General features: G+C 44.0%; 2 protein-coding genes across 5 annotated transcripts in view; both read right to left on the bottom strand.

Annotated features, from left to right (window-relative positions):
- Positions 1 to 7,474: 7,474 nt before the first annotated feature.
- Positions 7,475 to 11,230, bottom strand: LOC120733490. The gene is made up of 3 exons (XM_040031731.1): positions 10,612 to 11,230; positions 10,128 to 10,196; positions 7,475 to 10,000 (listed from the first exon to the last, which is right to left on the bottom strand). Exons 1-3 carry the CDS (start codon positions 10,686 to 10,688, stop codon positions 9,154 to 9,156), a joined length of 993 nt encoding a protein of 330 aa, XP_039887665.1. The 5' UTR covers positions 10,689 to 11,230; the 3' UTR covers positions 7,475 to 9,153.
- A 1,117-nt stretch (positions 11,231 to 12,347) lies between these two features.
- The window catches only part of LOC120733488 (serine/threonine-protein kinase WNK4-like), a 24,036-nt gene continuing 16,583 nt past the window's right edge, over positions 12,348 to 19,800 (bottom strand). For all 4 annotated transcript variants that reach the window (XM_040031727.1, XM_040031728.1, XM_040031730.1 and 1 more), the window contains 7 exons: positions 18,469 to 18,511; positions 18,292 to 18,389; positions 18,095 to 18,143; positions 16,732 to 17,179; positions 14,126 to 14,316; positions 13,933 to 14,027; positions 12,348 to 12,888 (listed from right to left, as the gene is read on the bottom strand). In XM_040031727.1, the coding sequence (XP_039887661.1) occupies positions 12,886 to 12,888; positions 13,933 to 14,027; positions 14,126 to 14,316; positions 16,732 to 17,179; positions 18,095 to 18,143; positions 18,292 to 18,389; positions 18,469 to 18,511 (927 nt within the window). In that variant the 3' untranslated portion in view covers positions 12,348 to 12,885. The remainder of the gene's footprint in view (positions 12,889 to 13,932; positions 14,028 to 14,125; positions 14,317 to 16,731; positions 17,180 to 18,094; positions 18,144 to 18,291; positions 18,390 to 18,468; positions 18,512 to 19,800) is intronic.

The raw sequence follows: 19,800 nt of genomic DNA, 5'->3' as shown, positions 1-19,800 counted from the left end.
TTAGCTCGTTAATGTGTTGGCCGTCTAGCCGCATGCACGGAGCGATCGGCGGTAGCTCGTTAACAGAGATTTGCCGTGTTGTGGCGTTAAGGTCATTTCAACGAGATTAACCTGAAAGCACTAGTGGGAACACAACGAATATGACTGCACATTTACGCCGACATCATCCTAGTGTAAAGACAAAAACAACAAGCATGCTACTAACTTTAGCCGAGTCATTTAGACAGCTGTTAGCACATGATTCTCCTTATGCTGCTGAGAATATAGCCCAGAAGAAGCGGATAGTATAGCTTTTATTTTGGAAAGAGACATTTCTCTGTAATAAACTCTCTTTTCCAAAGATGAGTGATTCCTCAATCAGATACAGGGCTTGCAATATCGCTAGCCCGACGTCCCGGAGCTAGCGATTTTTTCAGTCGGGCTACCAAAATCTATCTCTTCCCTGCCCGTCGGGCTATTGTAGGAAAAATATATGTCAATGCTTTTGCATTCTTTCAGAAATGTAGCTGGGTAATTATGTCATTGGCATCGGTGAGCCACTGTCAATATGTGACATATTGAGGTCGCGTTTGAATTTGCGCTTGTTTTTTTGCTTTCACTTTGCAATCGTGCGAACTGTGTATAGAGAGCGACAGCACTGATCTGTGAGTGATGATAATTTGTGCACCAATTCCTCTGACATCGTCTTATTAATCGTTAGCTTACTATGCAAACATGACAAGTGAAATCTCCCGCAGCTTAAACATGTGAGAGGTTGATCGCGCAGAGAATTGCTGAGCTTATGTGAGTGAGCGTGTAAAAGCATTTCAGTTCTGCTGAGCCAAATAAGACAGGTCAGGGTGAAGAAGTGACAGCCAAAGAAAAGCTTACCACAAAACGGAGAAGTTATGACAAATCAGACTATAAGGCAAAAAGAAAGTGCAGCTTTATGGTTTCATGGACAAAAGAATTTCTGTGGCTGCAATATGATGAGCTAAATAACCAGGGCTGCACATAAGTGGTCCGCAGGTGCACATTCGCTGTCAAAATAAAAAACATGCACAAGGGTTAGGGTTAAATTTAAAAACTGTACTTTTGAGTTAAAATATATATTTATAATTTTAATAAATGACAAATTAAAAATGCATGAACATTTTTTTGTATCGAAAAAATATCGAACCGTGACACCAAAGTATCGAACCGAACCGAACCGTGAATTTTGTGTATCGTTGCACCCCTAATATATATATATATATATATATATATATATATATATATATATATATATATATATATATAATCTTATATATATATATATTAAAAAATATATATATATATATATATATATTATATATATATATATATATATATATATATATATATATATATATATATACATACATACAAACATACATTAAGTATAAATGATCATTTGACAGTATTGTCAGTAACTGGAGTTTTTATTGGTTGCTTTTGTAGCAGAGAAGTGAACCATGTGAAACCAAACCCATCCGTCCCTAAAACATTCACCACCAATGTTCCCTCTGCACACAGAAAAAAAGTGTGGACTTTATAGCAGTTTTTAAATTGTGTTGATCGGACATAAAACCAGAGTTATGATAAAAATATCTGCAATGTTTGGTTTTCTTCCTGAATACTGTGGTTGTTTATATTTACTGCGGGAAGAGACGGTAACGCTCGAAAGCCCCAGCCTTTCCTATTGTTGGAAAAATGTACCTGTGTCTGACGTGGGGTTTCCATGAAATTTTATTATCAATTATGACTCCCAAAAATTTGTTTTCACTCACATTATCAATTGGTACACCTTCAATGATAATTGGTAATTCTACATTATATTTTAAATTACCAAAAAACATTGCTTTAGTTTTATTTATATTTAATGATAATTTATTTATGTCCATCCATTTTTTTTATTAATTTTAGCTCCCTGTTTACGGTCATTACAAGATCAGTATAATCATCACTACTGAAAAATATGTTGGTGTCATCTGCGAACAGTATGAGTTTAAGTACTTGAGAAACATCAAAAATATCATTTATGTATACATTGAAAAGTTTTGGTCCCAACACTGACCCCTGGGGAACACCACATGTAATACCAAGTTTCTCTGAATGGTAATGCCCTATGCTAACATATTGTTCCCGACCCGTTAGGTAACTTTTTAGCCAGTTACCAGCTTTCCCTCGAATACCATATATTTCCAATTTATCCAATAAAATTGAGTGATTGATTGTGTCGAAGGCTTTTTTGAGATCAACAAAAATACCAACTGCATATTTATTTTTATCCAGTACATCAGTAATTTCTTCTACTGCCTCAATTATCGTACAACAGTACTTTTTCTTTTACACCCAAAGCCAGTTTGTGCTGGGGCAACACAGGTTCTGCAGTTACACAGCCTGGATGCAGAGGGTGAGGTTCCCCTCGTGGTCCTCATCCACTCGCTGCACAGTCGATGTGTTAGACTTGATTTATCAACTTTGTCTGCAAACAGCAGAAGATTTGAAATCATCAATCATCTTTTTTATACTTTGATAAAAAGTTGTAGACACGCAAACTGCTTCATATTAAAACTTCACTGAAAGTCAATTTAAGTTTTCTTTAATTCCTGTGAAAACTTTCATTTTCTCAGATAAAACTAAAGCACCAGAAACACGTGCAGTAACTCCAACACTGTAATAAATGCAGTAAGCCTTACACCTTCCCTCCACGTCGTCCTTTCTCTTGCGTTTCTTTTGGAACCTTCTTGGTGTCTTTAAATTTTGCTGCTCGCTCCTGGATGAATCCTTTCTGATTCCAAAGATGCTGAGTTTGTTTATACTGCATTTAATGATCAGTTATTAGGACACTGATCGTGCTGCTGCGGTTGTTTCTGAGAAGTAGCTGCAATTATTCAGCATCATGAGCTGCTGTGTGAGTGCTTCGTGTCATAATAACCCAACAGTTATACAGACATTCACCGTTTTGTCCTTTTAAACACCGAGCCTTCCTGCTTCCACACACACCTGCAGGAGTGTGTGTGACGTCGTAGCGAGCAGTTCAGTGCTGCCTCGCTGGCTGCAGACGTTTCTCACTGACTGGGTTTCATTCATAAAACCAGAGGGAGTGAAGAAAGCTAACATTCAAATTCAAACCAGAAATAACAAATCATTTTCCCACACTCACCCAGAGAGAGGGGCAGACACCAGGAAAGCATCGGCACTCCACAAGAAAAGTATTTGAATCAATGTTCATGATGCCCAAACCTGTAGATGCTGCTTTGTTCTATACACAGCCATCAGATCACTAATGTACCACAAATATGTGAGATTATGAGTGTGCTCTATTATTGGTGCTAGCAGCTGACAGTCTGGTCCTTGGTAAGGATCTTGGTTGGTTGCCCAGGTTCTCCACTGAAGGTCCTGCTGGGTCCACACTTGTTCCAGTTTACTTTTAAGGACCTCATCAGAATCAGGATCAGGGAGGAGCAGCCACCTCTGCGACACGGTGCAGGGTGACTCACAATTAAACTCACAGCAAAGGCAACAAAGATTTCACATCAAAAACTTTGTTTGGTCATAGAAACTGATTTCTGTTGTTTCAGTGCTGCTCTGTGTGCCGTGTCTCTGCAGTATGACTTCTGCTTTCTTTAGAGAGCCTCACAAGTCCAGCAGAAGTAAAACTGCTGACGTTGAGTTTTTCTGTGCTTGTATTCTGTGCTGCTACAAACTGCTTGTTTTAGCAGCACAGATTATTCCACCCACAGCAAGGTCAGTCTGGAGAGCTGAAGACGATGCTCACTGTGGATGGTGTTACGTTGGTGTCCAGGAACACTGAGAGGGGTCTTTTTTCACCTGGATATGTCCTTCAGTCAAGTACATTTGTTCATCTGCCTTCACACAGATATCACATCCCATTCTGAATCCATAGGATTTAACCGTCTGGGGAATGATTGGCCGTTTTCGACTACTTTTAATTTTACTCTATGTTTCACCTTTAAAAACTGTTTATCTTTGCCTTGTTTGTGTCATTCTTTTCAGCACAACCTCACCTGCCTGAATTTACAGGGTTTTTTTTATTTTGACATACTGTATTAACACAATACGGCCCTGGATAAGCGGAAGAAGGTGGATGGATGGATGGATGGATGGATGGATGGATACAATGTTGTTCAGCAGCTTATTCAAATATAGATTTAACTTGAAAACACAGTAAGTAGGACTTTAATTGGTGTAACTCACCCAGTACTGTAATTACAAAGGTGTGTTTTATGAGCAAGGAGGCTTTTTGTAAAATAGTTTCAGTACTTTCTTTCATTACAACTTAAAGCTTAAAGCTTAAAACATGCCGTGAATGAATTTAATGATTTCTTTGTACATGTTGGCTTTAATTTAGCAAAAGAAATTCCAGAGTCAAGAAATAAAAACGATGTAAATAAACATCAGAAAGTGTCCTCCACGTTTACTGGTGCTGTGAGTCATAGAGAAATAATTAACATTGTTAAAACATTTAAAAATAAAAAGTCCACTGACTGTTTGGGCATTGACATGATATTAGTTAAAAATGCTATAGAATATATAGCGCAACCTTTCGCATTTTAGAAAAGTTATTTGTTAATAGACTTGATAAATATATTGAGAAGCATAATCTCCTATGTGATAACCAATATGGCTTTAGAGCGAAAAGGCCCACGTTGATGGCAGTGATGGGATATCTACTGCAATAGATAACAAGGAATGTACTGTTGGTGTTTTTATAGACTGTAAAAAGGCGTTTGATACAATTGATCATGCTATATAGGAAGTTCAGGGTCTCTCCAGTGATCCTCAGGACTTTCTATGCAGGCGCTGTGGAGAGCATCCTCACACAGAACATCACATCCTGGTACGGGAACAGCTGTGTCAAGGATAAAAAAGCTCTTCAGAGAGTGATCCGTACGGCAAAACGCTGCCGCAGGACTGCTCTCCCGTCCCTACAGGACATTTACGTCAGGAGATGCTGGACTAGAGCGACTCCGATTTTGAAGGACCCGTCCCATCCCAGCAACGAGCTGTTCCAGCTTCTGAGATCAGGCAGAAGGTTCTGCACCATCCGAACAAGAACAGAGGCTCAAGAGGAGTTTTTATCCTCGGGTTATTCGTGTTGAATCAGCCCCCCCCCCCCCAACATCGTTAAGCAGAGATGGGCAGTAGCGTTACTGTAATCCGGTTACGCGTTACTGTAATCTGATTACTTTTTTCAAGTAACGAGTAAAGTAAGGGATTACTATTGCAAAAATGGTAATTAGATTACTGTTACTTTCCCGTAGGAACGCTGCGTTACTGCGTTACTAAAACCGTGATTTTTTTTTGCGAGAACGTCTCATGACAGTGACGTAAGCGAGTGCGACGTACGTGACAACAGCTGTGTGCAGATCAACAGTGGATCACATATCGAGTGTGGGAGAGAGTATGAGCGTGCAGCGTTTAAAGCGTGGAAGTACTGACCTTACTTTGAGTTTGATTCCATAAAAAGTGACAAAAACATTAGTGTCCGCTGTGCGTGGGAAGAAAACTTCTTTTTACAGCGAAAAAACCTAAAGCAGCGAGTAGCTACGACGTAATGGGAAACTCACAGAGAAACTCGCGGATTCTTCCACTGACCGCTGCGGCACACCTGCACCAGGGTAAACCTCCGCCTACCCCACTCCTGCTTTACAGGTGAAAACAGAGCAACAGGACCGCTGAGTCTTTGACTTTATTTATTTTCTGCTGTGTTTTACTTGCATCTATTTGAAAGACTGAGTGTAAACACAAAAAATATTTTATTTTATGTGCTGGAATGTGCAGAAAATAGGTTTAAATGTTAAACTAATTTCTTCCAGTCAGAGAAAGTTGCATATAATTAAATTTTTGCTTGATGCATAAAGTTAAAAGATTAAAACTGATAAAACAAGTTTTAAAAAGAGACTTTTCCATTTGATTACATTTTGTATGATGGATTATGCAGAAAAAGTAGAACTGGGCTGAAAGATCTATTTATCACCTCTTCAGGTTGTAAATCGTGTTTTTAAAAGTAACTAAGTAACTAAGTAACTAAGTAATTAATTACTTTTGAAAATAAGTAATCAGTAAAGTAACGGGATTACTTTTTTGGGGAAGTAATCAGTAATTAGTTACTGATTACTTTTTTCTAGTAACTTGACCAACACTGTCGTTAAGTGACTGGGACAGGACTCGTTAGCACATTCTCATATCATCCTGATCCTTCTGGCCTCGCTACAGCACAAGACACTTTAACACCCTCCTCATGCAGTGTACACAAGCTGTCACAATACGTCAAAATCAATAATGTAACATCTAATCAGTTGAAGGTAGAGATGTGCAAAGCAGCCGGTGTTTGTATCTGTATTTATATTTGTTGAGGGGTACCAATAATCAGAAAACATAAGTCAAACACAAAACACTGGGAGACACCCAGGACCATGGCATTCAGTCACATATGAACATACTCAACCTCATGTTTCATTCAGTTTATGCAACTTTACTTTAATTAGATTTCATTGATACATTTTTGTCACTGAGGCAGTTAAACGAGGCCTTGGTGGCAGAGCCCCTGGGGTGGATGAGGTTTGCCCTGAGTTTCTGAAGGCTCTGGATGTTGAAGAGCTTTCTTGGTTGACACGCTTCTACAATGTTGCGTGGAGATCAGGGGCGTTACCTCTGTATTAGCAGACCGGGGTGGTGGTCCCCATCTTTAAGAAGGGGGGCCGGAGGGTGTGTTCCAAGTACAGGGGAATCACACTCCTCCGCCTCCCTGGGAAGGTCTATGACAGGGTGCTGGAGAGGAGAGTGCGTCCATTAGTCGAACATCGGATACAGTGTGCTGTCTGGCCCATTGCAACAGGACATTCAATCCTTATACAACTGTTGCAAGAGCTTGGTCCGCACAGCCGGCAATAAGTTGAATGCGTTCCCGGTGGGTGGGCTCTACCAGGGCTGCCCTTTGTCACCGCTTCTGTTCATAACTTTTTATGGACAGAATTTCTAGGTGTAGCCAAGTGTGGAAGGCTTTCAGTTGGGTGGTCTCTGCTTTTCGCGGATGATGTGGTTCTGTTGCTGGTTCTGATCCTTTTTAATGCATAAAGTTGGATGTTTAGACCTTTTTCCTGCTAAATGTGATGACGGGGGTGGCCGGGGGACGATCTCTCTCTGTCCCACGTCTCTTGACAAGGACAACATTCAGAAAATTGGTGCATAATTAATATTTGTGAAAATGATGAAAAATTAATTTAGGAATGAAATGAAAACATGATTCTGTAATTCGTTACTCTTCTGTGGCTCGTCAAGTTGACATCAGCACATCAATAACCTGCTGACAGTAGAGCTCAGTCCACTGATGAGGCCATCATTCAGGAATGAGCTCACTGATTAAGCCCCCTTTCTATTTAGGGGGCTACTTGGATCAACTGGCCACGACTAGTTTTCCGTTACAACCCAGTGTGTGAGCTTGTTGTCATAGCAACATGTCCCGGGACGTGATTATTATGCAACGATAACAAAGGTGGACATCAAAGCGAACATAGTTTTGATTTTTGTAAATGAGACTGTCTCATGACTCATCGAGTGGCACTACTGACCAGCCAATCGGTTTCATGCAGTATGACAACGTCACATTTTAGTACCTGCTCGGATCGCTTGGAAGCCTGGCCGAGAAGGTGCTAAAAAGTACCTGGTACCCGGTACTATGACCTAATGGAAAACACTGAAAACCGCACCGAGTCTTTCCAAGTAGATACCAATGGGAAAGGGCCATTACATCTTAATGATGACATCATCATCATCATAACGATATAGAGAATGCAGAGTCAGAGAGGCCACTAAACAGAAGACCTCATCGTACTAGCTTTGGAGGATCTTTATGAACTGCATCCTTCATCTGATTGGCCGGCTCAGTCTGACGTAGCACGAGGGAAACACCTGGAGCGTCACCAAGTGAAAGAGAAACTACGGCATGCACTGCTAGAGTCACAGGGGTGATTTCCAAACCATTTACAGGAACGCCTTCAGCAACAGCAGCTGTGTGAGTTTATCACGTTCATGTCACGTGTCTGTTTGGACCATGAAACAGATCCCGATCCTGTAAGTCACCTGATTTAATGATTCTTACATAATGCTTCTTTACTGATGCGTAACCACATCTTCACATCTGAATTCATCAGACGAGGCTCAGGCCGGGCCGTCAGTAGGGTTTGCAGTCCTCTATCACTCCTCAAGTGGAGATGTCTTTGAGGAAGATACTGAAGCACAACCTGCTCCTGGTGGCATTGCAACTCTGTTTTTGTGTGTATGCACGTGTGTGTTGTTCACTCTAAGCATTTATTGACATGTAACTACTATAAACTTCATGGGTTTGATCTGTAGAGTCTTTGTTTCAAACACTGCTGGGATTTCTTAAAGCCGCCACATGTGGAGCTCCATGTATCTGCCATCAACATGTTCTTCCAGTGATCGAGGCACATTTTATATAAACGATATTGTTTTTAATGAGCAGCTTCAGGTTTTCATCCTGTTCTTCTTCATTTAAACAACATCATCTTCACATTTTCATGGTTTACAATAACAAAAGATCAGAAATAATTACCGAGTCTACAGGCATGAAACTACAGACGTACAACTTGTAGACTTGTGTTACTTCTATGTTTGGTACGTGACAGACGGTTCAGAGTTAGAAAGCTGTGGCTCAGAACTTTTTGTTCTAGTACAGAATTTAAACCCTCACATGAAGCAATAAAACACCCAAATATTACATAATACAAGATTCAAGATTCTCTATTCGTCACATGCATAGTTATACAAGTATAACACGCAGTGCAATGTAACCTGATGTACATAAATCAGTATCACGTCACCTGTGAGCAGCGAGAACAGGTGAGTCTGTTTATATTAATAACCTCCACAGAAGTTAGCAGATCATGAACAGGTGTGTCTGAACCACTTTAAACCCAAATATGCTTCTGATACACTGAATGAAGACGTCAGTTTAAACCTGGTGTTGGAACATTTCTAAATGATGATTCAAGTCCATTCATCATGAATCTGAGCCTCAAATATAGAAAAATTACTTTTATCATTTCATCTTCATCTTTACACTAAAATGTCCACAAACATGTCTAACACAGGCAGCATTTATCATCATCTGAAAGCTTCAGGTGAACATTCCATCCAGCTGTTGTCGATGGTGCAGGCGTACTGCTCCTGAAGATACTTCCTGTCAAATTTCGCTCCAGTAGAGTGATCTCTGAGACAACCAGAGAAGTGAAGAGTGGCTTTAAACCTGGAGGAGAGGAGCACCAGGGACAGAGCCAAGGTCACCACGGAGAACGGGACGCTTTCATATTCCCGTCCTGGGAGGATGAACGGGATGACGATGCGGTTCCTTCCTGGTGGGCCGTGTTTAGCTGAGAGAGACTCAAAGTATTTCCACACTCCATCATCATCTCTAAGAGGGCTAACCATGATGTTTGGGACCATCTGTGCTCCAGCTTTCTTCAGTGAGTTCCAGTGATCTGGCAGGTTCACAGGTCGATGTTTGTCATCAGGAATCGTACAGCTTTCTTTATTGTTACAGGAAAAAACTCTGTGCTGAGGCCTCAGTTTTCCTGTAGCGATACCGTACGCTAAACCAGAAGTGACGCAGTTCCAGGGAGAATACAGGAGCACGTCAGTGATGGTGGGCAGAGGCAGGTAACAGCTGGCTGGGATCATGAAGTCTCTGATTGCTCCATGAGCCATAAAGGTGATGTGAACATCATCGCTGTGGTTCTTCTTCTCCTCCTCATCAATGCGTTTCTTCAGGAAGTCAAACACGTCTGTGAGTTTGCTGAAGGCGTCAGACTCTGAGTTTTTTCTCAGCCACTGCAGGACGACTTCATCTGTGCAGCTTCTCATTGCCAGCTTTGTCAGCCTTTGCCTTTCATCACAGCTGCTCAGTCTGTCTGCTCTGTAGTGTTTAAATACGCGTAACCTCTGAAACGATCTTCTGAAACAGGAATTATGGAAAAAACATTTTAAGCACAACAAACATTTAATCTGTCCACAGATGGATCCTGAAACAAAATAAAGCCAAAATCTCCTCGTTTCATTTCACTCTTTGCTTCCAGACTTACTCCAGTTCCTCGTCTCTCTCCATCTCCTCAGAAGCTTGACTGTCTTTAGCGTTGTCCTTCAGGCGCTTGCTGTGGTTAAAAATCAACATCATGTTGGTCAGATCTCAGCTAAATAAATATAGACTCTTGGTTTATCTTCAGTATTTTAAAAAGTTTGTAGTGAAAATGATCAGAGTTCAGTTAAAGATAATTTCGTTGCTAGGCAACAAACACTCTTTGCACACCGGCGTCCTCAAACTGACCGAAGAACGTTGCTGCGTCATAGACGTCGTTTGTTTGTCTGATTCAAACCTCAATAAAATCCCAACAACAACTAGCTGCTGTTTGTATTCATACTTCATGTGCATCACCTGCTCTCAACGGCTGGTAAAAATGTTGATGACATTTACACCATAATGTATGAATGTCCAGCGATGGACCAGCCTGCTCATCATGTGGACAAACTAACAAAGGAACTTTTCAGAAAGACAAAATATCTGCTTACCTGCTCCAAAACGTCTGCTCTGACCCTGTGCAGTCTGTAGAATAGAATAGAATAGAATAGAATAGACCTTTGGTCATGGCACGCCACTATGCTGCAGGTCTCTGATTGGCTGAAGTATGGTAAAGTACCTGGACGGGTACCAAATGAAAGTAAAAACTGAGTGGGGAATCCCCAAATGTGATACCAAAAGTAAAAACATGACTCAGAGTTTTAATACAATGAGCTCAGCAGGACCTCAGAGCTGCCGTCACATTCATGAACACGAAGTCGGGCCTCTACACCAACGTGACCTTATGGGTTACATCTGTCCATCATTTAATAGCCCCTCCCACAGCCACAGGTGTCAGTGGCTCCAACCTTGGGGCCCACACCGTTCTGATGAACCCACACCTGTTTGCTCCATCTTATTTCTGTTTCATGTGGTTCTTTGTTTTCTGCTTTGGCTGTGAGAAATACAGACTTCTGTTATGGATTTAAAAACATGATGTACAGATGCTGCTATAAGTTTGTTTACAACAACCACTGGCTCAGCAGATGGCCCCGCCCCTCCCTGAGCCTGGTTCTGCTGGAGGTTTCTTCCTGTTAAAAGGGAGTTTTTCCTTCCCGCTGTCGCCAAAGTGCTGCTCATAGGGGGTCATATGATTGTTGGGTTTTTCTCTGTATGTATTATTGTAGGATCTACCTCATAGTATAAAGCACTTTGAGGCGACTGTTGTTGTGATTTGATGCTGTATAAATAAAACTGAATTACATCTTTATTCTTTCTTTTCATTTCTGTTCTTAAAAGGTTTTAAAAACATGAAGCAATCAGCTATCTTCTCCATGTCCTGTTTTATGAGGAGCAATAAAAAAAGCCGAGACGTCGCCCTCAAGCCTGACCTTTGTATTCATTCATTTTTATTATTATATTCCATCCATCCATCTTCTTCATCTGCTTTATCCGGGGCCGGGTCGCAGATAAATTTGTTATCTGCGACCTCCCGGGTTGTTATTGTATATTTTACACATGTTTGTATGGGATATTGTATTTGTTTTAAATGTTATATACCTATGTGGTATGTGACTTTTGTTGCTATGATGCCAGGTCTCTCTTGGAAATGAGATTTTTAATCTCAATGAGATTTTTTACCTGGATAAATAAATAAATAAAGGGGCAGCAGCCTAAGCAGAAGAGCCCAGACCTCCCTCTCCCCAGCCACCTCCTCCAGCTTATCCGGGGGAACACCAAGGCGTTCCCAGACCAGCCGAGAGATATAATCTCTCCAGCGTGTCCTGGGTCTGCCCCGGGGCCTCCTCCTGGTGGGACATGCCCCAAACACCTCACCCAGGAGGCGCCCAGGAGGCATCCTTGTCAGATGCCCGAACCACCTCAGCTGGCTCCTTTTTATTATTGTATCATTTATTATTTTGGAACAGCTGTAAATGATTTGCAGGTCTGTGGGTCTGCTTCATTAGTAAAAAATTTGTATGTCTTTGGTTCATAGCACCTGCACAGCTCAGGTTGACGTAAGGGTCATGTCAGGACACAGAGGTCATGACCTCCCACCACCACCAGGTGTCACTGCAGCTGAAACTCGAGTCAGCTGCTCTAACCTGGATCAGCAGGCAGAGCGAGTTTCTCATCTCAGCATCTCTGATGCAGGAATCCTGCTGCCCCAAACAGCTGGAAATCAGCTGATTACTTCACTGTAACGACGTCACTCTGACCTTTCAGTTTGAAAAGAAAAACATCAGCACATTGTCAGACAGGAAACTTTATTTAAGACAAATATGAGGAGGAAAATCTGGACAAACTTTCTAAACTGGAGCAAAAAAACAAAACTGTTAAAATTTATAATTTCATCTCTTCATGTGTCCACGCGTTTAATCTCGGAGACGGCGTCTCACACGGATTCATCTCTACATGATGATAGATAAGGCACATGGTCGTCCAGACACACAGACCGTCCTCGGCTCGTCCTGTGACTACACGAGCGGCAGTGGAGGTCAGAAAAGTTTCCACACTCATCACAACAAAACTCATAAAGTTTAAAAGGTTTGCAGCAGATTCTATAATCTCATGTTTGTGGGCGCAGCTCACCACTTGACCCTCAGCTTCTCTTTGAAGCCGAACAGCTGCAGCTAGTTGTCTGATGACCTTTGACCTCTGAGGTTCAACCTTTCTTCCTAAAGTGCTGAGAGGTTCACTTCAAACTACGAGACATTAAAGTATTGCACTGCGGATTACTCTTCATCATCACCGTGATCATCTTCTCATCTTCAGCAGCTCCTCACTCACTGGAAGACAAAGGTCAAAGGTCAGTTAAATGTGATGGTCATGAACGTAACGTTTTCAGTGAGAAATGTTTCCTTGTCATCATCAGCTGACTGACATGTTTACATAACGATGAAAGTAGCACCGCTGACTAACAACAGGCTGTCAGTTCCACCATCATTGATCATTAATCGTGTTGATCACTGATCAATGGCTACGAGCTGAAGAAAGGCTGCACTGTTAGATGGTGACAGGTGGAGGCTGTCTCCTCGGTTCAGAGATGGAAACGCTTCTCACTGAAAACACGACGTCCACATAAACAGAACCATCGTTAATGCGGACAAAGATGACCACATTCACTCTGATTGGTCCTTCAGACACCATGTGATCCACTCTGTTCTCTGCGTTTGCTCTTCTTCTGTGATATTTTCTCTTCTTCCTGCTGATGAACACTCATCAGGTGCGCCGGTATGGATGATGATTATTTTTAAGAAAAGCTGTTAAAACGCGTCTTTTTAACTGTTAGCATTTTATTGGTCAGAGTCTAAGCTCCGCCTCTAAACCAGCCAGTCAGAGCTCACAGTTCCTCTACATGTTAGTGTGGCGTTCAAAGCACAAGGAGAGAATCTGGACACATCTCTTTTACGTTCTTCAGGAATCAGATTTACGTTGAAGCCTCCACCCAACACTCTGAAGTGGACTCTGCTGGTCTGTGGATTTCGCCTCTGGAGGCTAACAACACTGCAGTAAAACTTCCTGTGTGTAAAGAAGTGTTTTGCTGCAGTGGCGTCTGTGGCTCAGGACGTGGAAAGATACTGAACCGAGTTGCGCCGATGAATCCGTCAGAGTGATACAGTCAGGTTAGAGGTGTTTGTATGAATGTGTGTGTGGGAACCTGCAGCAAAGTGTTACGTAAGGACAACAGTCAGCTGCTCATAACCGACTTCATGAGAGTGAAAATAAGACACGAAGCTCCAGATGTGACTTGAGCCTGATGGTAAAGTTTTAAAGACTAAAAACTAAAGTCCAGATTTACTGAACTTTTCCTGACTGTCTCAAACACTCACCTTGCTGCCGTGCTCGGGGGCAAAGGTCACGCCTTTCCCTGCTCTCTCCTGAGATCCACTGCTGCTGCTGCTGATCGAGGTTCTCCTCATGATACCTACACACACACACACACACACACACACACACAGATGATTCAGTATTAAATGACTTCCATTAGTCTGTTATTCTGCAGGCTGCCAGGAGTCCTCCCACCTGCAGGGGGCAGCATATCCAGCCTGCGAGAGGAGGGATTGTTTCCAGACATGGAGAGGCGCCGCTGCCGGCTGTTCAACATGGCGGCGGGAGGAACGACTCCAGGGGGCAGGACTTTCCCCTTCCTCCGGTACAGCTCCTCGATCTCTTGCTTCTGACTGATCTGCAGGTTCTGCACCTCCATCAGGTGTCTGGGAGAAAGAAGGAGGAGTTAGAAAAGGACTCAGGAGACATAAAGAACGATAAAGCAGATGTGTGTTGGAGACAGACTGGACACCATTTGTCTTATTTCTTTCTGTAACACTGAACCTGGCGAACGACGTCCATGTAGCAACGAGTCAACGGGAAAGAGCCCTTTCTGACTCACTTTTAAGTTTCAATGTTGAAATATGAGTCACCGTATGAAGGATGGTGACACCTGCTGGCCAAGTAACGTCACTGCATTTGTAGTGATGGAATAATAATAATAATGGAATAAATGGTAACCCCAGAGTTGAAGGGAGCCACCAGGCTGAAGAAGTCCTGGTGGCTAACCAAGTCCTATCGGGCTTGGTTAGCCTGTGGGACTCCGGAGGCAGCCGACAGGTATCGACAGGCCAAGCGGAATGCGGCTCGGGCAGTGGCTGAAGCAAAAACTCGGGTGTGGGAGGAGTTCGGAGAGGCCATGGAAAAAGACTTTCGGACTGCCTCGAAGAGATTCTGGCAAACCGTCAGGCGTCTCAGGAGGGGAAAGCGGTGCTCTACCTGCACTGTGTATAGTGCTGGCGGAGCGCTGCTGACGTCGACTGAGAAAATTGTCAGGCGGTGGAAGGAATACTTCGAGGACCTCCTTAATCCCACTGACACGTCTTCCGAGGAGGAAGCAGAGTCTGGGGATGAGGGGAATGACCCGCCAATTTCCGGGGGCGAGGTCACTGAGGCAGTTAAACAACTCCTTGGTGGCAGAGCCCCTGGTGTTGATGAGGTCCGCCCCGAGTTCCTGAAGGCTCTGGACGTTGTAGGGCTGTCCTGGTTGACACGCCTCTGCAATGTTGCGTGGAGATCAGGGGCAGTACCTGTGGACTGGCAGACCGGGGTGGTGGTCCCCATCTTTAAGAAGGGGGACCGGAGGGTGTGTTCCAACTACAGGGGGATCACACTCCTCAGCCTCCCTGGGAAAGTCTATGCCAGGGTGCTGGAGAGGAGAGTTCGTCCGCTAGTCGAACCTCGGATACAGGAGGAACAATGCGGTTTTCGCCCTGGTTGTGGAACACTGGACCAGCTCTTTATCCTCTCGAGGATACTTGAGGGTGCATGGAAGTTTGCCCAACCAGTCTACATGTGTTTTGTGGACTTGGAGAAGGCATTCGACCGTGTCCCTCGGGGTGTCCTGTGGGAGGTGTTGCGGGAGTATGGGGTGTCTGGCCCATTGCTATGGGCCATTCGATCCCTATACAACCGTTGCAAGAGCTTGGTTCGCATTGCCGGCAATAAGTCGGACTTGTTCCCGGTGGGTGATGGGCTCCGCCAGGGCTGCCCTTTGTCTCCGGTTCTGTTCATAATTTTTATGGACAGGATTTCTAGGCGCAGCCAAGTGGCGGAGGGCTTTCGCTTTGGTGGCCTCAGAATCTCATCTCTGATTTTTGCGGATGATGTGGTTCTGTTGGCTTCATCGGGTGAGAGCCTCCAGCTCGCACAGGAACGGTTCGCGGCCGAGTGTGAAGCAGCGGGAATGAGGATCAGCACCTCCAAATCTGAGGCCATGGTTCTCAGCCGGAAAAGGGTGGAGTGCCCACTCCGGGTCGGGGATGAGTTCCTGCCCCAAGTGGAGGAGTTCAAGTATCTCGGGGTCTTGTTCGCGAGTGATGGGAGAAGGGAGCCGGAGATCGACAGACGGATTGGGGCTGCAGCTGCAGTAATGCGGACGCTGCACCGGTCCGTCGTGGTGAAGAGGGAGCTGAGTGTAAAAGCGAAGCTCTCAATTTACCGGTCGATCTACGTCCCTACCCTCACCTATGGTCACGAGCTGTGGGTAGTGACCGAAAGAACGAGATCGCGGATACAAGCGGCAGAAATGAGCTTCCTCCGAAGGGTGGCTGGCCTCTCCCTTAGAGATAGGGTGAGAAGTTCGGCCATCCGGGAGGGGCTCAGAGTAGAGCAGCTGCTGCTCCACATCGAAAGGAGCCAGCTGAGGTGGTTCGGGCATCTGACAAGGATGCCTCCTGGGCGCCTCCTGGGTGAGGTGTTCCGGGCATGTCCCACCGGGAGGAGGCCCCGGGGCAGACCCAGGACACGCTGGAGAGATTATATCTCTCGGCTGGTCTGGGAACGCCTTGGTGTTCCCCCGGATAAGCTGGAGGAGGTGGCTGGGGAGAGGGAGGTCTGGGCCTCTCTGCTTAGGCTGCTGCCCCCGCGACCCGGCCTCGGATAAAGCGGATGAAGATGGATGGATGGATGAATAAATGGTAACCATGGAGAACCAGAAACACTGCGGTGTGTTTGTATGTTGGTAAATAAAAATAAGGAGTACTTACCGACTCGTTCATGTTTCAATGACTAAACATCCAGATCAGCAGAATCATGAACCACAAATGAAAAACAAATTCATTCATTCATTTACCAATCACCTTTCTCGTAGTTGCTGTAGCTCCTCCCACATCTCTCCATTCTCTCTGTCAGAATCGTCAGAGCTGTAGGTCGCAGAGCGACTCCGTGCTGTCCCCTCCCACAGACTGACGTTCAGCCTGCGGCCTCCTCTCCTCTTCCTCTCCTCCTCCTCCCTCCTTTTCTGGGTGCCCTCCTCCTCTCTGCTGCTCCTCTCCTCCTGACCTCCCGGGTTGGCGTTCTTGTTAATAACTGGGGCGAGGGTCACTGTGCTGATGCTGCTCTCTGATCCGCTGCTTTCTGTGCTGCTTTCTGTGTCACTCTCTGATTGGTTCTTCCTGTGAGGAGGCGGGGAGTGAGCAGTGGGCGTGGCCTGACTGATGGACCGTTGCTCCCGCTGGGTGGCAGCCTGACCGTGTTTAGAGGGCGTGACCTGGAAACGACCAACGGTGAAAGCAGAAGGTTTCTCTGCTGCAGAAATGAGAGAAGAAGAAGAGTGAAAGGCAGCTCAAGACTCATCAGGTGCGCCGGTATGGATGATTATTATTTTTTTTAAAAACGCATCTTTTTAACCGTTAGCATTTTATTGGTCAGAGTCTAAGCTCCGCCTCTAAACCAGCCAGTCAGAGCTCACAGTTCCTCTACATGTTAGTGTGGCGTTCAAAGCACAAGGAGAGAATCTGGACACATCTCTTTTACGCTCTTTAGAAATCAGATTTACGTTAGAACCCTTTGAAGCCTCCACCCAACACTCTGAAGTGCACTTTGCTGTGGATTTCGCCTCTGGAGGCTAACAACACTGCAGTAAAACTTCCTGTGTGTAAAGAAAAGTTTTGCTGCAGTGGCATCTGTGGAAAGATACTAAACAGAGTTTCCCTCGGTTCCTGCAAGTACGACCATTAAATATTGGTATTTATGGCTCATATCTGGGATTTTTTTCCTTCATGTTTGCAGTAAGTAGAAGATCAGAAAGCGATGAAGACCACCAACATCATCCTGAGTGAAGCATTTACAGGTAATTTCATCTGTGCAGTTATTCTTGGTGGGATGAAGTGTCTGCTCGTCTCCACATATTTTTATTCTCGGACTTCAGATCGAATCGTGTGCAGCCCCTCAGTTCATCGTCGGAAACCCTGGACTTTGTCCTCTCTGAAAGCACGGGGGCAGCACACAGCTGTGCTCACAGTACAGATGTGCAGTGGAATAATGTGGAAAGGATGCAGCTCAAAGTAAATGATCCTTTATTTTTAACACCCATGCAGACGGAGCGTGATGTTGTTGTTACGATTATGAAATCATTTCAGTGATAATGACCTGCGAGTGTCTCTGTATGCAGGTGATGCTGTCTGAATAGTTGCCTGTTTCTTGAACAGAGGTGGTTCATACCTTCGTGTATGGGCGACAGTCTGGGTGAAGGAGAATCAGGCGGGAGGAGCTGGGCAGGAGGAAGAACACGTTACTTTACTCTGATGTCTGTGGTTATGCATGTCGTTCACACATGAAAAATGAAACCATAAACACCATCAAACAGCACAAAATCCCGTCTTAAACGAAGCGTCTGACTGACAGAAACAGTCTCGTACTTTTTTGTTCAGAGTCAACTGAGGAGGGGACGAGTGACGGAGCTCTCCTCTGTGACTGGGAGCACTGGTCAAGCTGGGAGCAGAGGCAGTCACTGAACCTGAGGACCAGTTACATAAAACATCAGGTTTCAGGTTCAGTGTGGTCTGATGGCACTTTGTGACCTCATAAGTACTCACCATGAAGGGGCGGAGCTGAGCTGAGCTTCTGCTGGACTGGAGACTGAAAGGAATGACAGCATGTTTCAGGTTTTTGTGTTCCAGCAGATTCATCGTCTGTATCACTGATCGTTCGTCTGCAGGTCAACATTTATGCTACAGACTGCTGACCTCACTAATCTCCTCCACTGCCTCAGAAACCAGTAAACACAGATTACCTGCAGTGTTTCTATGAACTCAACAAACACCAGCAAACACACAAACTGTGTGCAGTTTGTCCCACAGTGTGCTGCAGCTAAAGTCCAGCTGCTTATTTGACAGGGACAGAAAAGACAGAGAGCTACGTTCACTCAGAGATGGAGACAGATAAGAAAGGAGGAGAGGAAGCAGAGAGCTTAGAGTCACAGGAAGGATGCTCGTTTAAAGCTCACATGGAAGTGTTGTTAAATCTGTACGCGTCACATGATGTTTGTTCATAAAGCTGCTGCTAAACAGACTGACTGTTATTTAAAGGCTGCAGGTTAGTGCAGGATGAACAGGTGAGTCTGCTGCACAGTGGCTGTCTAACATGAAGTTAACATAAACAGTGTGCTGTCAGTGCAGAGGATGAAATCAGCCTTGATAGCTGTGAGACATCTGGATGGATTCAGGTTTGTAAATCCACAGAGAGCAGCTGAAGAACATCTGCTGAAGCTCTCGGTAGAAATGATTGCGAGTTTGATTCTTTCCCCACACTGAGACACTACAGCTGATTTTACTTTCCCCACCTGCTGAACCTGAGGTTTCTTTAACCTCTTCCAGACTCATTTTCCTGTTTAGACACAAAGTCCACAATCGAGGCAACAGAAAATAAAGATTTCTATTCTCCTTCTCTTTCTCTGCTCATGTTCTACTTAACTGATTCAAGCTGAGTACGTTCACTATAACAATAATTAGACTGAAAGTTTTCATTCCCACGTACTAATATTATTTTATTTTAACATATAATATAACACAGGGTTCAGTTAGCTTTGCATAAAACAGGTGGTAGAAACGTCCTCCTACTCTGAGCACATTTCTGAGCCGGTACTGTTTTTACTTTGAGTACAGAAGTTCAGTCTGTACTTCTACTTTAGAGATGGCACGATACCACTTTTTTATGTCCGATACCGATATCATAAATTTGGATATCGGCCGATACCGATATAAATCCGATATAGCGTGTTTTTAATCAATAAAACTGTTTTTTAATATCTTGCTGCTTTTTGTATAAGTTCATACTCAAGTTAAAAACAAACAAACACTAAAGCTATTCTGTTATACCTGCATGTAAAAAACACACTGCACCCAAAATATTTCATAGTTCAGCAAAAC

Source organism: Simochromis diagramma, unplaced genomic scaffold, assembly GCF_900408965.1.
Source record: "Simochromis diagramma unplaced genomic scaffold, fSimDia1.1 OVJJ01000228.1, whole genome shotgun sequence".
In the NCBI taxonomy this organism is placed as follows: domain Eukaryota; kingdom Metazoa; phylum Chordata; class Actinopteri; order Cichliformes; family Cichlidae; genus Simochromis; species Simochromis diagramma.
This window is presented reverse-complemented; position numbering and strand designations above follow the sequence as displayed.

Coding starts and splice junctions, on each gene's coding strand:
- LOC120733490 (XM_040031731.1), bottom strand. CDS start 10,688: ATGACCAAAGGTCTATTCTATTCTATTCTATTCTATTCTACAGACTGC. Junction 10,197..10,611: donor GAGCAGACGTTTTGGAGCAG/GTAAGCAGATAT, acceptor TTTTAACCACAG/CAAGCGCCTGAAGGACAACG. Junction 10,001..10,127: donor GAGAGAGACGAGGAACTGGA/GTAAGTCTGGAA, acceptor TTCCTGTTTCAG/AAGATCGTTTCAGAGGTTAC.